The following is a 20,662-nucleotide window of genomic DNA, read 5'->3' as shown; positions in this document are numbered from 1 at the left end:
GAATACACAAAAATAGTAGTTTTAGGAGGTGACCTTACGGATGCCGACCTTTCCTCCCCCCACTTCTGTAATGCTGTCGTGCTACTTTTACAACTTTAAATAGCGTGGCAGACGGCCACTTGGGAGGGCCCAAACCAAATCGGTTCAAGGACACAGTTCCTAGGGACGCCCCGCCCCGCCCCGCCCCGCCTCTCTCACAGGCCCCAGTCCCGCCCCTGGACAGTCTCAGGCCCCGCCCCTGGCCTGACCCGCGCGCTCAGCCACGAAGCAGAGAACCAATCACAGCCCGTTTCTACGTTCGGGCTCTTTTTGGCGTCTGCCCTTAACCAAAATGGCGCCAGCTCGGAAGTTGCCGAAGTTCTAGAAGTTGCCGAAGCAGGTCCGGAAGCTGCCGAGCGAGTCCGGAAGTTGCCGAAAGAGAGCAGCGGGGAAGGAGGATGGCGGATATCATCGCAAGACTCCGGGAAGACGGGATCCAAAAGCGTGTGATACAGGAGGGCCGAGGAGCGCTCCCTGACTTTCAGGATGGAACCAAGGTTCGTATCGACCCGCTTCCCCTTAACCTGTCGGTGGCGCGGTGCGCATGCGAGGCGGGAGGAGGCCTTAGGCGAGATATTGCGCATGCCCAGACAGCAGTGGTCGGTGACCCTACTGCTCACATGCCGAGCTCGACGCTGATTGGCCTGGATTTAAGTAGAGGGTGAATTCGGATGCGTGAGCTCCGCCCCCTGCCTTGGCCGAGTGGCTACATAGGTCAGGGAGGCCGTCAGTCATCAATAAACATTTTGCGGGAGGTAACGGGGTTGACCCCATTGCTTGCCCAGACCCAGCGCTGGAGAGGACCCCAGATGAGAAAGCTGGGCTCTGGGAGGGGCCCCTGGATTGCAAGTTTCAAGGTCTTCTATGGATGGAAGGGCCTTCTGAAAATGTAGACAAGCTCCCATTGCTTAGGTGGAAAAACTGAGGCCCTGGGACGCACAAACCCAGAAAACAGGCCAGGAGGTCGGGTCTACCAGACGAGAACCCTTTTGACAGCTTTCCTACTGCTCTTCGTGGCATTGGGTCGGGACAGACAAGGGCTAAGAAATAAAGAGCCTCCCATCTTCCTCCTTTGCACATCCAGGCCTCTAGCTCCAGCCTTTTCCACCCCTCCCCGCCCCAATAATGTACGCCTCCAGGTTTATCTCCTTCTGGTCGTGCAGTTCCTTCTTCTGGAGGGCCTTTCCCAGTTGCCACTTGTTTGTAGCGTAAGGGCTTCCTGGGGGCAGCCCCTGTGCCCAGCAGAGCAGTCACACAGGACATGTATATTGAGCGAATGAGTAAAGATCCTGGCACCAAAAATGAACTGAAGTGACACATCTTGTTGATGACTACAACAGTTGAACACTTAAAACATACTGGGGGCACCCAAAGTAAGAGCTACTGTGCTGACAAGAGCTGTGCAGAGACGGTGAAGGTAAAGCCTGGCTCACAGGAGTGCCCTAAGGCAGAGCTGCATGCCCTAGTGGTCAGCGATACATAGAGGGACGCTTCTGGAGATGAGGGAAGGGATGTGGGTGAAGTTCCCCATGGCTGGGGCAGGGGAGGGGGGGTGGTGGCCTTGAAGAAAGTCTTGGCAAAGGAAGTCTTGGATGCAACAGACACCAGTTGGAGAAAACACCAAAAATAGCGATGATGTGTGAACAATGACACCGAAAGAATAGGGACAAATAAAAAACAAAAAGCAATCACCAATCACCGGCATTGATTGAGGGTTCACAAGAGCGTGGTGCTCAATGCTTCACAAGATTATTTGCTTTCATTCTCAGGTGAGGTAAGTACTGTTGCTAACTCCATTTTACTGATGCGGAAACAGAGTTCAGAGGGGTGGCTAGGGGTGGGAAAGAATGTGGCTTCCTCTAACCATATCCTGTGGAGGGTTCAGTCTCAAGACTTCTCTTCACTCACCCTGAGATGATCTCATCCAGGCTCGTGTCTTTTAAGAAACTCTCCACGCATGCCTGGACCACTCCCAAATGTCTGTGTGTAGCCTTCCCTCCCCCTTAAAGTTGATATCCGGTTCCCTACTCACCGTCTCCACCTGGAAGTCTCATTGGCAACTTAACCTGCTCCCCTCGACCCTCTCATCTCAGGGTAGGGCCCCTCCAGCCTTTTGGTTGCTCAGGCCAAAAACCTCCTGGTCTCCATGACTCCTCCTCCTGTTCTCATACACCCCCCAGAAGATCCTCAAGATACACTCAGGATCTGACCACTTCTACCACTCCCACCGTAGTCCAGGTCTCTCCCCTGGGTTATTCCAGTAACGTCTTAACTCATCTCCTGCTTCTGTCTTCCCGGCTCTCCCACCTGTCTCATCCCCGCACCAGCAGAACCAGCATCAGATCATGTCCCTCCTCTGCTTGGAGCCAACCGGTGGCTTCCATTTCAGAGTGAAAAAACAAAGTCCTCACCATGGGCGTTAGGCTCTGTAGGGTCCCTCCCTGCTGACCTGCTGACCCCGTGAGGTACCACCCCTCCCCTTGGTTCAGTCTGCTGCTGCTGCTGCGCTGGCCTCTCGCTTTGTGAACACACCACACGCTGCCCCTCTGCGAGGCCTTTGCACCTGCTGTTCTTTGGCCAAGAAATTTCCCACCCCTTCCTACCTCAGCATCTGTCTGGCTTGCTTCTCCTGTACTCCCTTCAAGTCTCTGCTTTCTCTCTTTTCTTTTGGAGGGGGGTGGGGCCACACAGTGCTGCTTGCAGGATCCTGGTTCCCTGACCAGGGATCGAACCTGAGCCCCAGCAGTGAAACTGTCAGCTCCTAACCACTGAACGGCCAGGGAGTTCCTTCAGTGACTCCGGCTCCCTGAACTCGCTGTGCCTTACCCTGCTGCATTTTGATGTCTGATCCATAGCACTTCGCTCCACCTCACAGAGCGTGTTTTGTTTGAGGCCCGTCTCTTTCCTTTAGAAGTTCCCTGTGAGCTCCACGGGGGCAGGGGCTTTTGTCTGTTTTGTCAACTGCCAGGCCTAGCACAGAGCTCAGGCAGGTAGTTGTTGTTCAGTCGCTCAGTCGTGTCCAACTCTTTGCGCCCCCATGGACTGCAGCACGCCAGGCTTCCCTGTCCTTCACCATCTCCCGGAGCTTGTGCAGACTCATGTCCGTTGAGTCAGTGATGCCATCCAACCATCTCGTCCTCTGTCAATATTTGTTGAAAGATTGACTAAAGCTAGACCCCTTGGGCTCTCGTCCCAGCCCATCCACCCACTCGCCATGTGACTTGGACCCCTTCCCTCCTGGGTGGTGTGGTAAAGGTCACGTGGTGAGCCCTGTCCCTTGTGCCACCTGCAGGCTGTGAGCTGGCCTTGTCCATGTAGTTGTGGGAAGGCCGTGCCCTTGTCTGATCCCATTTGCGGTCCACAGGCCACGTTCCACTACCGCACTCTGCGCAGTGATGAGGAGGGCGCCGTGCTGGACGACAGCCGGGTGCGCGGCAAGCCCATGGAGCTCATCATCGGCAAGAAGTTCAAGCTGCCCGTGTGGGAGACCATCGTGCGCACCATGCGGGAAGGGGAGATCGCCCAGTTCTGCTGCGACGTCAAGGTACCCCGTGCCCCACGCCTGCCTGGGTCTGTCTGGCCACACCCAATTCCCTATCCTCTGCCCTGGCCAGGCCACCACTGACTCCCTCCAGGGCACTGCACCGCCAGGCACTGGCCTCCCGGCCCCTAGTCTGCCTTTTCCTCTCCTTTAGCCAGACTGCAGCCAGGGACTGGCTCTCAAGTGCAATACCCGCTACAGCTCCTTGCTTCAGTCCCCTCTGCTCCTGGTCACTGCCAAGCTGAAGCACAAGCCATAGATGCCCACGTGGCCCCTGCAGGGTCTCCCTCCCACTCATCTCCCTGTGTTCCCATCTCCTCCTTAGCCAACATCCTCCTTCCTACTTCAAACTAATTCCTGGGTCACTACCCCAGGAAGCCTTCCCTGACTACTGGTGCTTGACTTGAACCCCTCCTCTGGGTTCTCCACCTCTCATACTCTGCATGGCCAGGATCTGGTCCTTTGTCTGCATTTAGGCTACTTCAGGGCAGGGATTAGGCCTGTTTACCTTGAAAGTGCCCAGTGTGGGCCAGCCCAGAGCCAGGACTCAGAACATATCTGCTGACTGGATGAACAGTAGCTGAGCAGCTGGCCCGAGCCGACAAGAGGGTCAGTGAGAAGAGCTGGTTAGGCGTGGGGTGGTCTGGCTTCCGCCGTCCCAGCACGTGTCCCTGGTGAGAGGTCAGAAGCTAGGTCCCTGGAACTTCCCTGGTGGTCCAGTGGTTAACACGTCGCACTTCCAATGCAGGGGGCGTGGGTTGGATCCCTGGTCGGGGAACTATGATCCTACATGCCGCATGGCCAAAAAGTAAAAAAAATTAAAGTAGGCCAGGACTTAAAAAAAAAACAAAAACACCATAAAAAAGCTAGGTCTCCAATGCCTGAGGGTCCCCCATGAGGATTTTGAAGTTGCTGCCCTAATCCCACCTCAGAGATGGGCCCCGAAAGGGGTGGGGGTGGGGCCGGAGAGAAGAGATGCTGGGAAAAGAGTGTGGAAGGGCCCCCGGAATGATGAGGAGCCCAGCTCATGGGCTGCAAGCCTGGGAGGAGGACAGGTAAGAGGTAAGAATTCCCCTGGACTTGTCAGGGCTTGGGAGACGGGTTGGCAGTGGGAGTGCGTGTTTGTGTGTTGGGGGGGGGTGGGAAGCGTGGGTGTTTGGCCTGAAAGTGATGGAGGGCTGGGAGGCTGGAGGAGTCGGGAAGGGAAAGTCCTCCTGCGCCTCAGTGTCCTTTCTCAGATGGTGATGGGACAAGGGGTGGGGCCTCTTGAGCCCATGAGCAGCCAGCACGTGCTGACAGAGCCCCCTTGCCCACTCACCCTCTGCAGCACGTGGTGCTGTACCCACTGGTGGCCAAGAGTCTACGCAACATCGCAGCCGGCAAGGACCCCCTGGAGGGCCAGCGGCACTGCTGTGGCATCGCCCAGATGCACGAGCACAACTCCCTGGGTCACGCCGACCTGGACGCCCTGCAGCAGAACCCCCAGCCTCTCATCTTCGACATCGAGATGCTGAAGGTGAGGGGCCACCAGGCCAACCCCCTACCACCCAGCTTCAGAGAGGGTGCCGGCTCTGCCCGCCTGCCCAGAGCTGGTGGCCTCCCTGACTGTTCGGGGGCTGGGTGGGACAGGCACAAGGAGTGCCTCCCTCCTAGGGCCCTTCCCCGCTCCCTCAGGTCTGCCAAGACAGGGCTTTTCACCATCTTGCTCATTGCTCTGTTTCTAGAACCCAGCACAGTGCTGGGCATGCAGGAGATGCTGTACACGTGTTTGTTGAATGGTCAGTGGATGAAGAAGTGATTCTGCTTCTGGTACCTGGTGTCCCAGGCCCAGCCAGCCCAGAGGCTGACCCCGGGCCCTGACCTGGCCTATGCCCCGGCAGGTGGAGAACCCTGGCACGTACCAGCAAGACCCGTGGGCAATGACGGATGAGGAGAAGGCAAAGGCAGTGCCGGTTATCCACCAGGAGGGCAACCGGTTGTACCGCGAGGGCCACGTGAAGGAGGCCGCTGCCAAGTACTACGACGCCATCGCCTGCCTCAAGAACCTTCAGATGAAGGTGCTGCCTGGGGGCTGTGGTGGGTGAGGGAAGGGGTCCGGAGGGGCCCAGGGGGCCCAGGTTTCAGCATCTTTTCCCCTGTCCCTGCCTCCATGCCCCCAGGAACAGCCTGGGTCCCCCGACTGGATCCAGCTGGATCAGCAGATCACCCCACTGCTGCTCAACTACTGTCAGTGCAAGCTGGTGGCCGAAGAGTATTACGAAGTGCTGGATCACTGCTCCTCCATCCTCAATAAGTATGACGGTGAGTGCCGGGCGCCAGGTCACCAGGGCAGGGAGGCAGCCTTCCACATCACCCCCGCTCTGAACTCCCGAGGGAGCCTGACCCAGTAGCTCCCACCCAGTGGGGCCGTGGCCCTGCTGTGCCAGTGAGAGAGGAATGGGGCTTGGGGGGGGTTTGGCATCCTCAGGGCAGGAGGGCTCCGTCCACGCCGGGCCCCTGGTGTGGGCAGTCAAGGTGGGGTGCTGGCTGGCCCCCCTTTCTCATGCCCTTGGGCACTTGCCGCCCACTGGCGCCCCCTGCAGACAATGTCAAGGCCTACTTCAAGCGCGGCAAGGCCCACGCGGCGGTGTGGAATGCCCAGGAGGCCCAGGCTGACTTCGCCAAGGTGTTGCAGCTGGACCCGGCCCTGGCGCCTGTGGTGAGCCGTGAGCTGCGGGCCCTGGAGGCGCGGATCCGCCAGAAGGACGAGGAGGACAAGGCCCGCTTCCGGGGCATCTTCTCCCACTGATGGCGCCCCGCTGGCCCGGCCGCCCCGCCCACTGCTGCTGCTGCCGACGCTGCCAGCCCACCCACCCCCCTACTATATCATGCTTCTCTGTATATAAAGGCCTTATTTATCTGTCTCTCTCTCCCTCTCTGGGCTTGCCAAACTGATCCACTGGGAAAGCTGGGGTCATTGCCCCTCATTTCCTGGTACTTGGGTGGTTTGGGGAGGCAAACAATAGGGGTTCTAATCCCAGCTCCCCGTTCATCAGCTCTGAGACCTTTTTGGGCCTCCATGTGCCTGACAGAGAAACGAGGATGGTCTCTGTCACAAGGGAAGTGTTTCTTGGTGGCCAAGGCCGAGGTGCCTGGGAGCCTTCAGTCTTAAGGGGGAGACGAAGCAAGTGCAAGCCAGGAGGCTTACTGCCTGGGTGAGGTGGGCTCCCGGCGCAGCCCTCCCCATCGCCCCCCTCCCAACCCCCAATCTTACGGTCTCAGCTCATGCAGGCAGTGGTTCCAGTGAGAAGCCAAGTCTGAGCCCCTGGTAACTGAAAGGCCAGCCCAGGTGGGGAGGGGAAGGAGGCTGGCTCTCCAGGTCCCAATCTTGGCCCTGCCCTCTGACCTGCTGTCTGACCCCGGGCACATCCCGGCTCCTCTTTGCCCTTCAGCATCTCTGTTGAACTAGAAACTGTGAGCTGGGCTGCCCTGTGATGCCACGCCGGTGGGCAGTCAGGCGGGATGCAGGCGGTGTTTATTTCCGTGGAGTTACACACGCTGGAAAAGCCTCTGGACCCTTGCTGCTCCCTCCTCCAGCCCCCAGGGCTGGGTCCCCCAGCATGAAAGGGAACTATCCCTGAGGGCAAACAGATGCAGGCCAGCCATGGGGCCAGGGGCCCAGCCTTCCACTGGGGCTCTTCGAGTGCATGAATAAATAACCCAAGTCCAGCCACAGTTGGAGCCTCACTCTTCGCTGTCCAGCTTGAGGCTGATGCTCCGCGCCTTGCCCCGCGCCAGGGTGGTGGGCGGCGTCCCAGGGCCCTCCCGCTCCGCCTGGCTGGGGCCCCTCGAGCGGAGCAGCTGGCTCTGCTTCCGAAGGAAGTCCACAGGGGCAGCCCCACCATAGCTGCTCTTGGCCAGGGCGGCCCTTGAGGGTCCCGAAGTGGCATGAGGGTGGGAGCCGGCCTCCAGCTGGCCCAGGTGGGCCACGTAGCCATCGGACAGGAACTGCGGGCAGAGGTGGGCAGGGTGAGGGGATGGCTGGTCTCGGGCCCACACACTGCCCTCACCTGCCCTTCCCAGGCTCTGGGCAGTGCTGGCTGCAGTACCAGGCTGGCACAGCCTGACCAAACCCCGCCGGGGAGCCTGCCCCTCTCTGGGCCTCGTCCTGAGTTTCCTCATCTGTAAAATGGGGTTTTGGAGGGAAGTAACAGCAGCTAACGTTTAGCAAGCACTTGCTTTGTGCCCAGCCCAGTGCTCGCTGACAGGCAGTAAATCACGGGCTTTTCGTGACAGCTGCGGAGATCCATTCTACAGACAGGAAAGTGAGGCTCAGAAAGGTCAAGGCTTGTGCCCAGAACCATGCCAGCGTGGAACGAGCACCCAAGGTCTTGCTCATACTCCAGCTTGAGTTACCCGTTCTGGCCTGTCCAGCAGCTTCCAGCTGCTCGTGACCTCCCAGATCCTAGGAGAAGCCCAAGTTCCCCAAAGCCGGCCAGCCTGTTCACAGCCTCCCTCCTAGGTGCTTCTTAACGCATGAGTGGTCCTCACGGCACAGCCTCAGGCTCCCATGTTCCAACTGGCTTGCAGCCCCACCTTCACTCGGCCCTCACCTGGCACTGCGCCTGCAGCTTCCTCACGGCACGGCCCACGATGTAGGTCTGGCTTGGGGGCAGGCCCAGCGCCGCATACACGGCCACGTCTTTGGGGGACCCGTAGGCGGCCACGAAGTTCAGTTCCACCTGTGGCCGGAGAGGCCAATCAGGAGCCCAGGGACGGGGGAGAGGGAGCGGGGCGGGAGACAGAGGGTGGGGTTTGGTGGGCGTTCAGTGCTGAAGGGTTAGGGGCGGAGCCGCTTAGTCTCCATCACCAGGTCTGGCTGGGGGGTGGGACTAGCCGGATCTCCCTAGTTGGCCCCAAGGACTCTAGAGACCCTTGCGGGGATGTGCGGTCTGTTAGGCTGGGAGCCAGGGCCATACGGGTGGGAACAAACGGGCCTCCTCTCGGGGCAATCACGGGGTTCGGGGGCCCTCCCCAACCACCACACCTCCTGCACCAGGCTCTGCAGGAACATCGCCTTCTGACGCAGTGGGTCGTGAGTGAGACCATCGCAGAAGGAGACGACGCCGTGGGGGAAGTTGTGCTGCGACAGCCAGGCCACCACGCGGTGCTTCTGCATATCAGGACGGCCCGTCACGTACACGATCAGGTAGCCCGCGTCCTGCCAGTGTCTGCAGGGAGGGGCGGCGGTCAGCCCCGCGCACCAGGAGTGGGGACCAGTCCTCACAGCGAGCGGGGAAGAGAAGGGGCAGCCGCTCCTACCTGACCACGTCCACGGCGCCGGCGCGCACCTTGGGGTCGCTGCCCATGATGGACACACTGGCGGTGAAGGAGCCGTCGATGCTGAAGACCACGGCCTCAGTGCCGCGGGCCACCACCGTTAGGCAGCATTCGGCGTAGGTGTGGTCGCCCCTACGGCCCGGGCGGGGGTGGGGGTGGGTTGCTGTGTGAGCGGCGTGGGGGCGGGGCCCACGGGAGCCCCGCCCCGCAGAGGCCGGGCCCGCACCACGCTCACCTGACCACCATGCGCACCGGGTAAACGCCGACGCCCAGCGCACGCTCCAGGGGCACCGGGAAGGTGAGACGGCCAGAGCTGTTGGTGACCTCGGTGCCAAAGTGGATCCACTTGCCCGACAGTGGCTGCGTCATGATGTAGATGTCCACCTAGCAGGGAGAGAGGGTCAGAGGGTCCCCCTGAGCGGAGCGGAGGGAGGGGGGAGGGGGGAACCCCTGAGCGGCGTGGAGCTGAGCGGAAGAGGGCTGAGGCTGAGGCGGGGGAAGGAGGACGGGGTTGGGGGCTCAACCTGCCAGGACCCGGAGCTGTCCAGGGAACAGGAGGCGGGACCAGGGAGCTCCCGCTTAGGGCCAGGTCAGCCCGAGGAGGGGGCTGGTCTACATGGGACTGAGGCCTCTGTGTCCTAACCTTCTCTCCCGTGAGCGTGACCACATCCAAGGGTCCATACATGAAGCGCCCATTCAGCACCTGGGGGCGGCCCTCGCACACCACCGTGTCGCTCGCCCGGTGGTTGGAGGTGACGTTCTGGCGGGAGGAGACAGTGTGAGCCCACGGCCAGGAGATGACAGGGAGGCGGGAAGAGCTGGTGAGGGGGACCCGCGCCCAGACGTGTGTGCGCGCTGCCTGGAGGAGGCGGGCCAGCTCGCTCCGAGAGAGGGGCGAGGCCCGATGGGTGGGCGCTTCTGCTGACCCCGATCAGAGGTCCTGGGGGTCCTCTGTGCGGACTGCGGTTCCAAGGGGCGGAGGCAATATAGACCCTGTGCAGAGGCTGAGAGGGGCGAGACGAGCGCCAACCTGACTTGGCGGAGGGGGCGGGGAAGAGGGAGGGGAGGAGACTTGGTGGTACCTGGGGCGGGGCCGAGGCAGGAGGAGGTGGAACCTGAGAGGGGTTTAGGGGCGGAGATCCCAGGGAGACTTGAGGTCCCTAGCGGCAGGGCACGTACCCGAATCTTGACTTGGGTGCGTTTGCGCTGCCACTTCTCCCTGGGGAAGGCCGGGCTGTAGATGGACGGCTCCTCGCACTCGGTCAGGTGTGGCCGCTCCTTCTCGATCACCTGCGGGGAATGGGCCCCAGCGAGGCCACATGAAGCGGGGGGTGGGGGGGGGGCGGGGGAAGAGTCTCTGGGGTTGCCCCTCCCCCAGCTCCGGCTCCCTATCCTTGCCTGCTTCCCCACCGCACCCCGCCCCCCACCCCGCATCCCTGGGCCCACCTGTCGCAGGATGAAGGCCACCACGTCGGCCGATTCCCAGTAGCTGGCGTGGAAGAGGTGGGGCAGCGTGACGGTGGGGAAGGCGGTGAGCGCCTCCGGGCAGTACAGCGAGTAGTCAATCCTCTTGGTCCCCCACCAGCGCTCCAGGACTGCTTGGCCGCGGTGGGCAGTGAGTCAGGGGTGGCCTCTCACCCCAGGCCCACCTGTCTGGCCTCTAGGGCTCTTCCCTCCCTCTCTTCCACCAGCCCTGCTCTTTGCCGAGTCCAGAGTTGGGTGCCGGGGCCCCCTCGTTCCAGAGCAAAGGCTCTGGGGCAAGGGTGTTTCTGCTGGGCTTCAGCGGTGGAACAAGTATCCGCACCCCCACCACTGCCCCTCACCCCCAGGCGGGGTGGCTGGCCTGACTTACTCTTAACCACTTCACTAGTGGTGCTGGGGGCAGTTGGCTGGGCTGGCGGGTCACCGCCCAACTCATTGCCCTTCCAGAAAGCACCACTGGCAGACGTGGGTGTTGAGGGCACCAACATCTCCAGCTCCTCCAGAAAGAGGCCTGAGTGGGTCTGCAGAGTGTCGGCTGTGGGTGGAGGGCAGCCTCAGTGGTGGGCTGGGCCAGGCCACCCTCCTGTCTTTCTACTGGGGTTCCAGGACTGCTTCGCCCCACATCTCCCCCATCTCCACTGCCAGCCTTCCCTGGTCAGGTCTTGGCTGAGGCTGAATTGCCCCAACATGTGGGTGGATGTGAAAGGTGGGGGCATTCTCCCGTTAGCAGCATTCCTGCCAGAATGCCTGCCACCATCACTCCAATTCAGGCCCGCTTGTCTCATGGGGCCAGATGGGTACTCACTTAAATGCATGTGTACACAACCCACATCAGGACGTGACCTCAAGTGCCCATGGAGACACAGTGCATCCCTAGACACGGATACCGCACCCCTTCACCCCCGCCCCAGTGGCGAGTGGCTGCTTTCGACGTCACTGCCTCTCTTCTTTAGTCCAGTTACCACCACTGCCCCCAGCTTCTGGGCAGAGGGTCTTGGGGATCCAGACTGCCCAAGGGGCCAGGGGACGGCTCCTGGTCCTGGGAGTGGTGACCTGAGAGAGTACCAATGATGCGGGAACTGCCTCTTGGTTGGGGGGGGCCTATCTGCATCGCTCACTGTTGGGGCCCTTCTCCTCCTCTTCCCTGTATTTTGGTTGGGTGCATACCCAGCAGCAGAGATGAGCCATCTCCCAGAGGGAACTTCTGGTAGCGGGGCACCGCCAGGGGAGCGATGGCCTGGAACTTGGGGGCCAGCAGGGGCTCAAGGCGGGAGGCACAGGGGTCGGCTGCATGGAAGAGGTTGTAGATCTGCTCGCAGGCTGGCCGCATCTGGGCCACTGGTACCCAGAAGATAAAGGAGAGAGGGGGTTCAGCTGGGCATTCTGGGAGGTAGGGGTGGTGGGGAGCAGCTCCCTGACATGCTGGGTGACACTGAAACAGCGCTTCCCAGACTGTACTCCCTGGGAGGTCCCCGGGGTCCTGCTTAAAAGTGAGACAGGTCTCTTGGCTAACAAGGGATCACAGCCTTCGATTTGCTGATGCTCGGGATGAAGCGTTCCCTAGGCCTGTTGGACCCCTTCTCAGGAAGGGCATCTGGGCGTACGAGTTCCTCCTGGTGCATGCTGGGAAACGTGGCCCTGGCAAGTCCCTTCTTTCTGGGCCTCAGGTTCCCCCTCTCTAGCCAAGAAACTTAATTTTTACAGTGGGGAATGGCATAAATGCTCGAATTTCCGGTGAGAGGGAGAGGTTGGAGGAGCTAAGGGGAGGGGCAGATGGAGGAGGAGGCGTGCCCCCCACTTGCACCCCAAGGGCTCACCCTCCAACGTGGGCATCACGGTTTTGCGCAGAGCCAACACCAGGCCAAGCGGGGAGCCAAAGAGGAAGAAGCCGGAGACCTTGAAGTCAAGGCGGGCGGCACAGGGGGCACTGTCGGGAGCCTCAGAGGTGGCAGTGGGTGGGCAGGAGGCTGTGCTCGCCCGCCGGGGCTCCCCGGAGGAGGTGGCTGGGGGGGCTGCCTGCAGGCTGCGTGCGGAGGTGGCTGTCAGCGCTGCCACCTCTGCAGCCCAGCACAAGCCCAGTTTGGGGTTGATGGGGTGGGAATGTCACCTGTTTTGAGAGCCCTCGGGCTCGGGACCAGCCATGTCGCTGGGGGTGCGCTGGGTGGGCAGGGCAGAGGGTTCTGGGCTGGCCCGGCCCAGCCCCTCAGCCCCCTCTGCCAGGGGATCCCGCATTGGGCCTGCCTCCGGGGAGAGCAGCTCATTGTTCTAGAAGAAGCAGGAGACAGAAACATCCTTAGGACTGGAGACAATTGATTTCTACTTATTTGGAAGTGAGGAAGGAGGCATGGGGGTTGGGCAGGGACTTAGAGCCAGCAAGCAGAGCCCCAGAGGGGATGGACAGAGGCAGCAAGGAACAGGCTGGAGAGAGGTCAGATTCCTGGGGCAGAGAACTAGAGCAGGGGAGTCTCCCCGCCACCCCGGCTCCTCCGGTGGAGGCGGGTCCAGCCACACTAACCATACTTCCACGGCGGCTGCTGCTCCGGCTCCCAGTGCCCACACTGGCACTGTGGCAGAGCGCATCAAAGCCCAGGATTCCGCCGACGCCGTCCCCGATCAGCACCACCTGGGGGAGAGGGCAGCGTGGTCAGGAGGGGCTGCAGCAGGGGCAGGAGGGTGGGGGAGGCTCAGCCGGCAAGTTCCCCCCAGACAACCCCTAACCCCTGACCTGCCCGCAGAAGCCGGCGCCCTCAGAGGAGCGCAGGAAGGCCGCATAGGCCTGGTTGGTGCGGGCGATGACTGTGGCCACGGCGCCCTGGTATCGGGATGATGAGGTGGCCAGCAGCGGCAGGGCGGCCAGGGGAATGTGGTCCTGGGAGCGGGACAGGCTGTCACCATCATGGCTGTAGGGGCTCAGGCTGCAGGAGGAGGGGCGGAATGAATGGGCGGGGCCTCCAGGCCTACCCCTGCCCCCTCGAAGTCCCCCTGACCTGTTAGCAAGTCCCAGCACCACGGGGGCTTTGTGGGGTCCACCAGTATCCTAGAGGGCTCTGTGATGGAGCCATAGACTAGAAACTGAGGACAGCTGGGCGGGTGACTGGCCCAGGTGTCTGACTTCCTGGCCTCTCCCCCCACCGCCCCGCCCCATGGGGGCCTCTCTGGTTCCAGGAGCCTCCAGGTGGCTGTCCACACCTCGGGGACCCTGTGTGTCCACCCCCGCTTTCCACCCCCTAGACCAGTACTTGGAGACGAGGGCATAAGCAGCCGCGCAGATGGGTGGGCAGGGCACCAGGCGCAGCGCCACGTGGCCCAGGGCCTCGGGAAAGTGGACGCGGGTGACGGCCTCGAAGGCTAGGCTCAGTGTCTGCACGTCCGCCCGCTTGGAGTCGGCATCTCCCGGGCCCGAGTCTAGGATGCTGCCACTGTGCAGGACGAGGAAGAGGGCGTGGACCTCGCACGTCTCCGCCCCCAGCTCCCCAGCGCTGTCTCCATCTGGGCCCTGCAGGGGGCACAGTGTGACGTCAGAGCGGTGGCTGGTGGGTGGCCAGGCAGAACTAAGGCTCGGGGTGGCCGGCCATACTCACTTCCGAGTCCCTGGGTGCCCGGGCCCCGTCCCCCAGGTCTTTGGTGCCCTCAGTTCCAGGGTCTATGGGAGGGGGAGAGCCAGGGAGAGAGACTGAGGGCTCTGTGGGGATGCCCTCACCTGGCACTTCAGGTGCCCCCGCTCGCTGTCTGCCTGGGCACTACCCCCTGCCCCCATCTCCCTCAGACGTGCCCCTCTCACCCGACTCCCCCAGGTCATTTCACACTTCTAGACCTTAGCACAGGCCAGCCAGTCCCTGCTGTTCCCAGAGACACCTCTCCCCACAATGCCCGTTTGCCTGGAAGATTCCTTCCGATCCTGCCCTGTCCCATGTGGTAGCCACGAGCCACATGTGCCTGTTTAAGTTGAAGTGAATTAAATTACTGTGCAAAATTTAGGTCCCCAGTCACACTCACCACATTTCAACAACTTGAGAGTCACATGTGGCTAGTGACGAGTACCTTTCCAGCATCTCAGAAAGTTCTTTTGGACACAGCTGGTCTAATCCTTCAAAATCTATACTTCCTGTATGAAGACTTCCCGGCCTCCAAATGAATTCCTCCATTCTTTGTTCTGTCTTTTTACATTCCAACCATCCATCCACCCATCCACCCATTATCCACTCATCATTCATCTGTGTATTTAAAGAGCACCCTTTCTGGGTTGACATTCATCTTAGTCCCCGTTACGTTTAGGAATGAGTAGTTCCCTGAGTCCCCACCACTTAGGGGGTGCGGGTGGCCGGTGACGGGATAGGGTACCTTTACCTGGTGTCCCCTCAGCCTCCATGGGGGAGGCAAAGGCGTCGATGAAGTCGTTGGAGTTCCACTTGGTCATCTCCTTGGGGAAGACCTCGTCACTGTCCGAGAAGCCTTCTGAAGGGACCAGGGACTGTGTCATGGGGCGGTAGGCACTGCTCAGGGCCCCCCCGCCCCCGGCAGGGCTGGGGTGCTGACCGTGGGCATCAAAGAACTCCTCCTCGGAGCTGTTCTCAGAGTCCCGGGCGATGTTCTGCATGCGCCACTCAGACAAAGTCTGGGGAGACACGCCCCCTGCAGGGCCACGCGGGCCTCAGCCTGGGCGTCCGGCCAAGGGCCGTGCTCCCCGACACCCCACCACCGGTCCCCATGCCCCAGCCTCACCCCCATGCTGGGATGAGTAGGAGGAACGGGAGGATGAAGACCACTGCTTGCTGAAGCTGGCATCGGGGGAGGCATCGGGGCCTGGGGGGGCCTCGGGCCCATCGGGGGTGCCGGCGTGGCTGGCCCCGGCCCGGGCCTCAGAGCTCGGCTTCCCTGGGGGCTGGGCCTCGGGGCCCTCGCTGCCTGTGTTGCACTTGGCCATGCGCTGTGCCAGCATGCGGGCAGTCTCCTCCTCTAGTGCCCGGATGTCAGCCATGCTCAGCTCTGTCCACTCGTCCTGCCAGCACCAGGCCTGTCGGTGGGCCCGCAGCATCACCCGGCGCAGACCTGTAGGTGCCCAGACATCAAAGCCGTGCCCTCCCCACCCCCTGTGTCCCTGCCCTGCATACCAAGCCCTTGAATTCCCTTGAATTCGGGTAATGGCTCCCTTAGGCACACCACCCACCCAGAGCTGCAAAGTAGGGAAGGGTGAGTGCTGTCCAGGCGATGGCAGTGGGAAGTGGGGCATTTTTCTTCCTGTCCTACCTACCTCCCTGCCCACAGCCTCTTTTGTCCCTCCAGACACCCCAACTCTTAGCTCTGAGCTCACCCCGACACCCCAGGAAGCTGGGAGCAATGTTTGTTCTTGATCTTTCAGCTGGCTTCCTGCTGACTTCATCAGAGGAGTCAACAATTAAGGCGTTAACAGTTAATGAAATTGTTGATGGTTAATGAAGGTGTTAATAGTTAATGGAAGTGTTGGCACTTAATGAAGCAAAAACACGATACCCATTCTGGGATATTTTCATCTTAAGCAGAGGAGTAAAGTTAGAAACCTCAGTATCTAGGAAATAAAGTAATAATGATTGAATTATAAACTTTTGGAAGGAAATGCATTAGAATCTTAATAATGGTTATATGTGGGTGATTTTCAGTTGCTTTTTTTTGGCTGTACCACATGGTGAAATTGAAAGTGAAAGTTAGTCACTCAGTCGTGTCCGACTCTTTGTGACCCCGTGGACTGTAGCCCATCAGGCTCCTCTGTCAATGGAATTCTCCAGGCAAGAATTCTGGAGTGGGTTGCCATTTCCTTCTTCAATGGTATGTGGGATCTTAGTTCCCTGATCAGGGATCAAACCCAAGCCTCCTGCGTAGGAAGTGCAGAGTCTTAACCACTGGACCTCCAGGGAGGCCCCTAATCTTATTTGTGCTTTTTGGACTTTTTCCAAATTTAGGATAAAGAGCCTGCATTATTACTCTCTGAGCTAAATTTCCTCATGTGGAATCATAATAGTCTTTACCTTGAGAGGTGCGGGGGGTGTGAAAGATATCTTGCATGGGAAGTGATTAGCAGAGGATTTGGCATCTTGTGATCAATATCAGCTTTTGCTATCAGGCCCAACCTTTTCCTCATTTACAAAAGGGACAATTAAGGAAGCAGCTCCCTGGAGGGGAGATTCCATGAGAGTCCGTGGTGGAGTGGAACCCAGGTCCCTGGGGGCCCCCGTCCTTCTTCCTGTGGGGAGCCCAGCATTAGACCTGGGAGGTGGGGCAGGGCTAAGCCACGGGAGTATGACCTAGGGCCTGCTGGAGACCAGAGCAGGAGGATGGAACTCAGAGCTGGGGTGGGAGGGACTCTGACAGCACCCAGCTTCGGCCTGCACTCCACAGCGTGTTGCCAGTTACAGCTGGTGACCCTCCTGAGAGTCTCTAAGCCTCGCTTGACCCACAGAACATTGGCGTCTTAGAATTTTAATGGATGAGCAGATGCATCTCTGAGTGTCTGAACCGGCATGAACCTCAGAGATTATGTTGCCAGCTTCTTGCCCTTCTGACTCTTCCCTGTACCTCAGGGCAGGCTCCCCCAACCCCAGTTAGGCTGCGCTGCTCCCCCCTGCCCCAGCACCCACCCTATCAAATGGAAAGGATGGTTTTATGTTTCTGTGTCCCCGGCAGACTGGGAGCATCCCTGGCTCAAACATGCGGCCTGGTGCATGCTAAGTGGAACTGCCCAGGACAGGGTGCTCACCGACGTCATGGATGAACTGCTCGATCTTGGCCTGCATGCCCCAGTAGCGGAACTCGACCTTGCACAGCTTGTAAGCGCACATGAGGGGCCCGGTCTGGGCTGCTGTGCGCGCCCAGTCATCAGCCAGCGGTCCTCGGCCTGTCTTGGCCGAGCGGTACAGCCGGGGGTCCTCTTCTGCTTTGTACTCGCCTGGGGCCACAGCATCCCGCACGATGTCGATGGTATCTGGGGGGGTTCCGACAGCCCTGAGCAACACCAGCCCCCTCCAGCCCCTGCTACTCCTCCCCAACCTCGGGATTGGGAGGGCAGCTTTTCACGCACAGAAAGCCGAGGCCAGGAACTGAGCCTGGGACTTGTCAGAGGCCACCTCTCCAGGTGGCAGGTGGTCTGAGAGGGTCTTTGGGGTCATTACTGGCTGTAGGTCTCACCCAAGATGCGCTGTCTCCGCTCAGCTCCACTCAGGTTGAAGACATTGGGCTGCTGCCCCCCATCGGGCAGGTAATAGGTCTCAATTTCAATGGAGAATTTCTCCACAAAGGGGCAGGTGTACCTGGGCAGAGGGCAGGGGTGAGGGTCACTGCTGGGCCCACCAGGGCCCTTCCCCTCCTGGCCCCTGACCCACCCCACCCACTCACCGGGTTCGGGTGTAGGGATAAGCATTCCAGGATTCCTCCTCCACCTGCAGGGCAGCCTTGGGCAGCAGTGCCCGGAACCAGCCTGGGATGTGGGAGCCCACGTGGTATACCTTGTGCGTGTACTGTCCACTGCCACCCGGCCCATCTGTGTAGGGCCGGTTGGCCAGGATCTCCACGCCACTGCCCTCACCACTCGACTCCTCTCGGCTCTTTTTCTGCAGCCCAGGGCAAGAGGAGGATGGGCAGCTCAGCCCTAACTCCGCTCCTGGGATGGGCTCCCCAGTTAGGCCTGGTCCCTGGCGCAGCTCTGAGGCCCGAGTCCCAGCCTTTCTAGGTCTCTGAAATCCCACTCTGCTCCCTTATAGCTACTGGGGTCAGGATTATAGCCTCTGACCAGTCCCCTCTGGGGTTCTGCAAGCAAAGACTTGTTCAGTCATTCAAGTATTTGCTGTCTGCTCTATTTCAGGCACTGTCTGGGCTTATATTCACTGGGATCTGGTGACGTACAGAGTAAAGACCCCTGCCTGCCCTTGTGGAACTGTACACTCCAGCGGAGGGAGACACAGTAGACAGAAAACAGAAAAAAAGCATCTTAGAGGGTTCTAAGTGCCATGGTAAAAAGAAAGCATAGACTAGGGTTAGGTGGATAGAGTTGGGGGTTGCAGTTTTGATAGGATGGGCAGGAAAGGCCTCACTGAAAAGATAACATGACCCTGATTTGAAGATGACTTGGGGGGGAAAGGAGGGTGCTGGGCAGATATGGGGTGGGGTGGGGGGTGTACTTCAAGTAGAGAGAGAGCCCGTGTAAGCTCCTAAGGGGGACAAGCTGCATGCCCTGCCAGCAAGGCGCCAGGGTGGGCAGGCTGGAAGAATCAGGAGAGTAAAAGGGATCCCTGCCTTTCTAGGACCCCAACACCAGCTCCTGCCACACCCCTCCTAGTTGGAGAGCACTAAGATCTTGTCCTTATGTAGCTCAGGAGTTTGAACATGGCCCGCCCAACCCTCTGAGGCCAGATCCCAGCCCTCTTGCCTGCTCAGATTCTGGTCCCACATTTCAGGGGACTCCTCTGGAATGGGCACCGGCCTCCTCCCCTCCCCGGGCGCCTGCCCTGGCTCACACTTCTCCGCCCAAGCCTGGCTCCCTACCTGCTTCCTCTCAGCCTAGACCTCACCCTCTGGGTTCCCTGCCTGCTCCTCTGACAGTCTCCGGCCCTGAGCCTCAGCCCATCTCCCTGACCGCTGGGGGTGGCCAGGTTCCTTCATCCTCTGGGAAACCTCTCCTAGTCTTTCTCTACCCCCTGGGACCCCTCCTCACTTTCTGCCCCCAACTCTTGCCTCCTCATGCGCTCCTCTCCCTACCCCCAGAGGATTACGGGTTCTAAGGAGGATTAAAGGAGATCAGATGGGGGCTGAGCGTTCAGCAGGGGCTGGGCACTCAGGGTGGGGAGGCACCACCAGGCCCTTCCGTCCCTCTTCGCACAGTCCTTAACCACCCCACCCCTCCCCCACACCCGACTGGGGACAGGCTCTCTTCTGCTCTGGCCTGAGCCCTCCCAAGCCCCGGGGCTGGACTGGAGGGGGATTGAGCTGGGCCTGGCCCCTTGTCCCAGGTGTGGCCTGCGCGCTCCTGCGGATACCCAGCATGAAGCATGCCCCCATCCCCTCCTCGGCCTCCTACTTGCCACCGCCCTCACCTGGATCATGTAGAGCTGGGCCACCTGGTACTCGTCCAGGCTCATGGGCAGCAGGATGTGGTACTCCTTGATGAGCATCCTGAAAGCGCTCGGCCGACCGCGCGCGGCCTCCGCGGCTCCTGGCGCAGGGCACCGCGCGGCCGTCAGTGCGGGGCGGCGGCGCGCGGCCCCGAGCCCTGCGCGCGGGCCGAGGGGCTCAGGCGCGGGGACCCCATGCCCGAGCTCGCTACAGGGCAGGCAGCGGCGAGCCCAGCTCTGCAGCCAGCGCCGCGGGGGGCCGGGAGCCGCCGCGAAGCTGAGCGCTGACCTCTTTTCCGCGCAGCCCCCGCCCCCCACCCGCCCATCGCCATGGCAACCGCGCGCTGACGCGGGCCCCCAGGAGCCGCGGGAGGTGGCCGGCGGGCTGGCGGGCCAGCCTTGCCTCTCCGGCCGCGGCGGCGTCCTAAGCCCCTCGGAACAGCATCCTTTGGGGACCCGCCCCTGGGAACCCTGGGGCCCCTCCTTCCGGGCCGCCTTCCACCACCGGCCCCTCGGGGCCCGCCCCCTGCATCCCTTTCCCCGAGTCGGTCCGTGTCCCCCACTCCTGGACATCCACTTAGAACCTTGTCCCCCGCGTGTCTCTCCGCGGAGCAGCCCCGGGCGCCCCCCGCCCCCCGCACCCGAAACTACCTTCAAAGACTAGATAACACCTCCGCCCCGAGACCTGTCTTCCCCACCCTGACGGGCAGCCCAGGCCCCAGCTCCCCTTTCCCCGCATCGTTCCTGGCCCCCAGGCACTCGTCTATGGAGCTGCCTCATCCTCCTCCAGGGCTGATCACTCTTCAGGCTCAGGCTAGAAGTACCCTACGGGCCCCCGCCCTGCAAGCCCTGCTCCGTCCACCTGCGCCCCGACTTCGCTGCCGCCGTACCCCCACCTCGCACCCACTGAGCAAGCGAGAGGCCCTCACTTCCCTCTGCTCCCCGGCGTCCCCGTCCCCCGCCGTGCTCTCTATCGGCCCGCCCGCCAACGTCCCGGCTCACCTCTAGTCTAGGGTGGACGCCCCTCACCCGGTACGGGCGGGGGCCTACGGGCCGCGGGTCGGAGCCCCGAGCGCCCCCAGCCCCGGCCGCGGATTCCAGCAGTGGCCGGACCCTCTGGAGGCGCAGCGCGGGCCCATGGCCCCGACCTTCCTCCCGGTCTGCCCGCCGGCACCCCTCCGGTCCCTCCCCGCCGACCGCCGCG

At 61.2% G+C, this 20,662-nt stretch overlaps 2 protein-coding genes across 6 annotated transcripts; one reads left to right on the top strand and one right to left on the bottom strand.

Moving 5' to 3' along the window:
- The first annotated feature begins 311 nt into the window (after window positions 1-311).
- AIP (aryl hydrocarbon receptor interacting protein) lies at window positions 312-6,483 on the top strand. 2 transcript variants are annotated; one of them, XM_014480745.2, is made up of 6 exons: window positions 312-536; window positions 3,404-3,583; window positions 4,908-5,096; window positions 5,461-5,637; window positions 5,740-5,873; window positions 6,163-6,379. In XM_014480745.2, the coding sequence occupies exons 1-6, from the start codon at window positions 438-440 to the stop codon at window positions 6,233-6,235; spliced, it is 852 nt and encodes a 283-aa protein (XP_014336231.1). In that variant the 5' UTR covers window positions 312-437; the 3' UTR covers window positions 6,236-6,379. The 2 variants fall into 2 exon arrangements, with proteins under 2 accessions (XP_014336231.1, XP_005903626.1); XM_005903564.3 differs by having other exon boundaries at window positions 313-536; window positions 5,740-5,881; window positions 6,163-6,483.
- Window positions 6,484-7,077: 594 nt separating this feature from the next.
- PITPNM1 (phosphatidylinositol transfer protein membrane associated 1) lies at window positions 7,078-20,662 on the bottom strand. Of its 4 annotated transcripts, none has more exons than XM_070358928.1 (24): window positions 20,461-20,662; window positions 19,441-19,559; window positions 17,747-17,961; window positions 17,540-17,661; window positions 17,112-17,336; window positions 15,104-15,430; window positions 14,918-15,013; window positions 14,723-14,836; window positions 13,963-14,024; window positions 13,621-13,877; window positions 13,107-13,296; window positions 12,897-13,004; window positions 12,489-12,646; window positions 12,199-12,404; window positions 11,549-11,719; window positions 10,752-10,916; window positions 10,346-10,494; window positions 10,079-10,189; window positions 9,543-9,659; window positions 9,135-9,283; window positions 8,882-9,031; window positions 8,607-8,790; window positions 8,173-8,301; window positions 7,078-7,567 (listed from the first exon to the last, which is right to left on the bottom strand). In XM_070358928.1, exons 2-24 carry the CDS (start codon window positions 19,516-19,518, stop codon window positions 7,304-7,306), a joined length of 3,747 nt encoding a protein of 1,248 aa, XP_070215029.1. In that variant the 5' UTR covers window positions 19,519-19,559; window positions 20,461-20,662; the 3' UTR covers window positions 7,078-7,303. The 4 variants fall into 4 exon arrangements, with proteins under 4 accessions (XP_070215029.1, XP_070215031.1, XP_070215030.1 ...); XM_070358930.1 differs by having other exon boundaries at window positions 14,729-14,836; XM_070358929.1 differs by having other exon boundaries at window positions 14,723-14,833.

The sequence above is a fragment of the Bos mutus genome, chromosome 22, assembly GCF_027580195.1.
Source record: "Bos mutus isolate GX-2022 chromosome 22, NWIPB_WYAK_1.1, whole genome shotgun sequence".
NCBI classification, from domain to species: domain Eukaryota; kingdom Metazoa; phylum Chordata; class Mammalia; order Artiodactyla; family Bovidae; genus Bos; species Bos mutus.
This window is presented reverse-complemented; position numbering and strand designations above follow the sequence as displayed.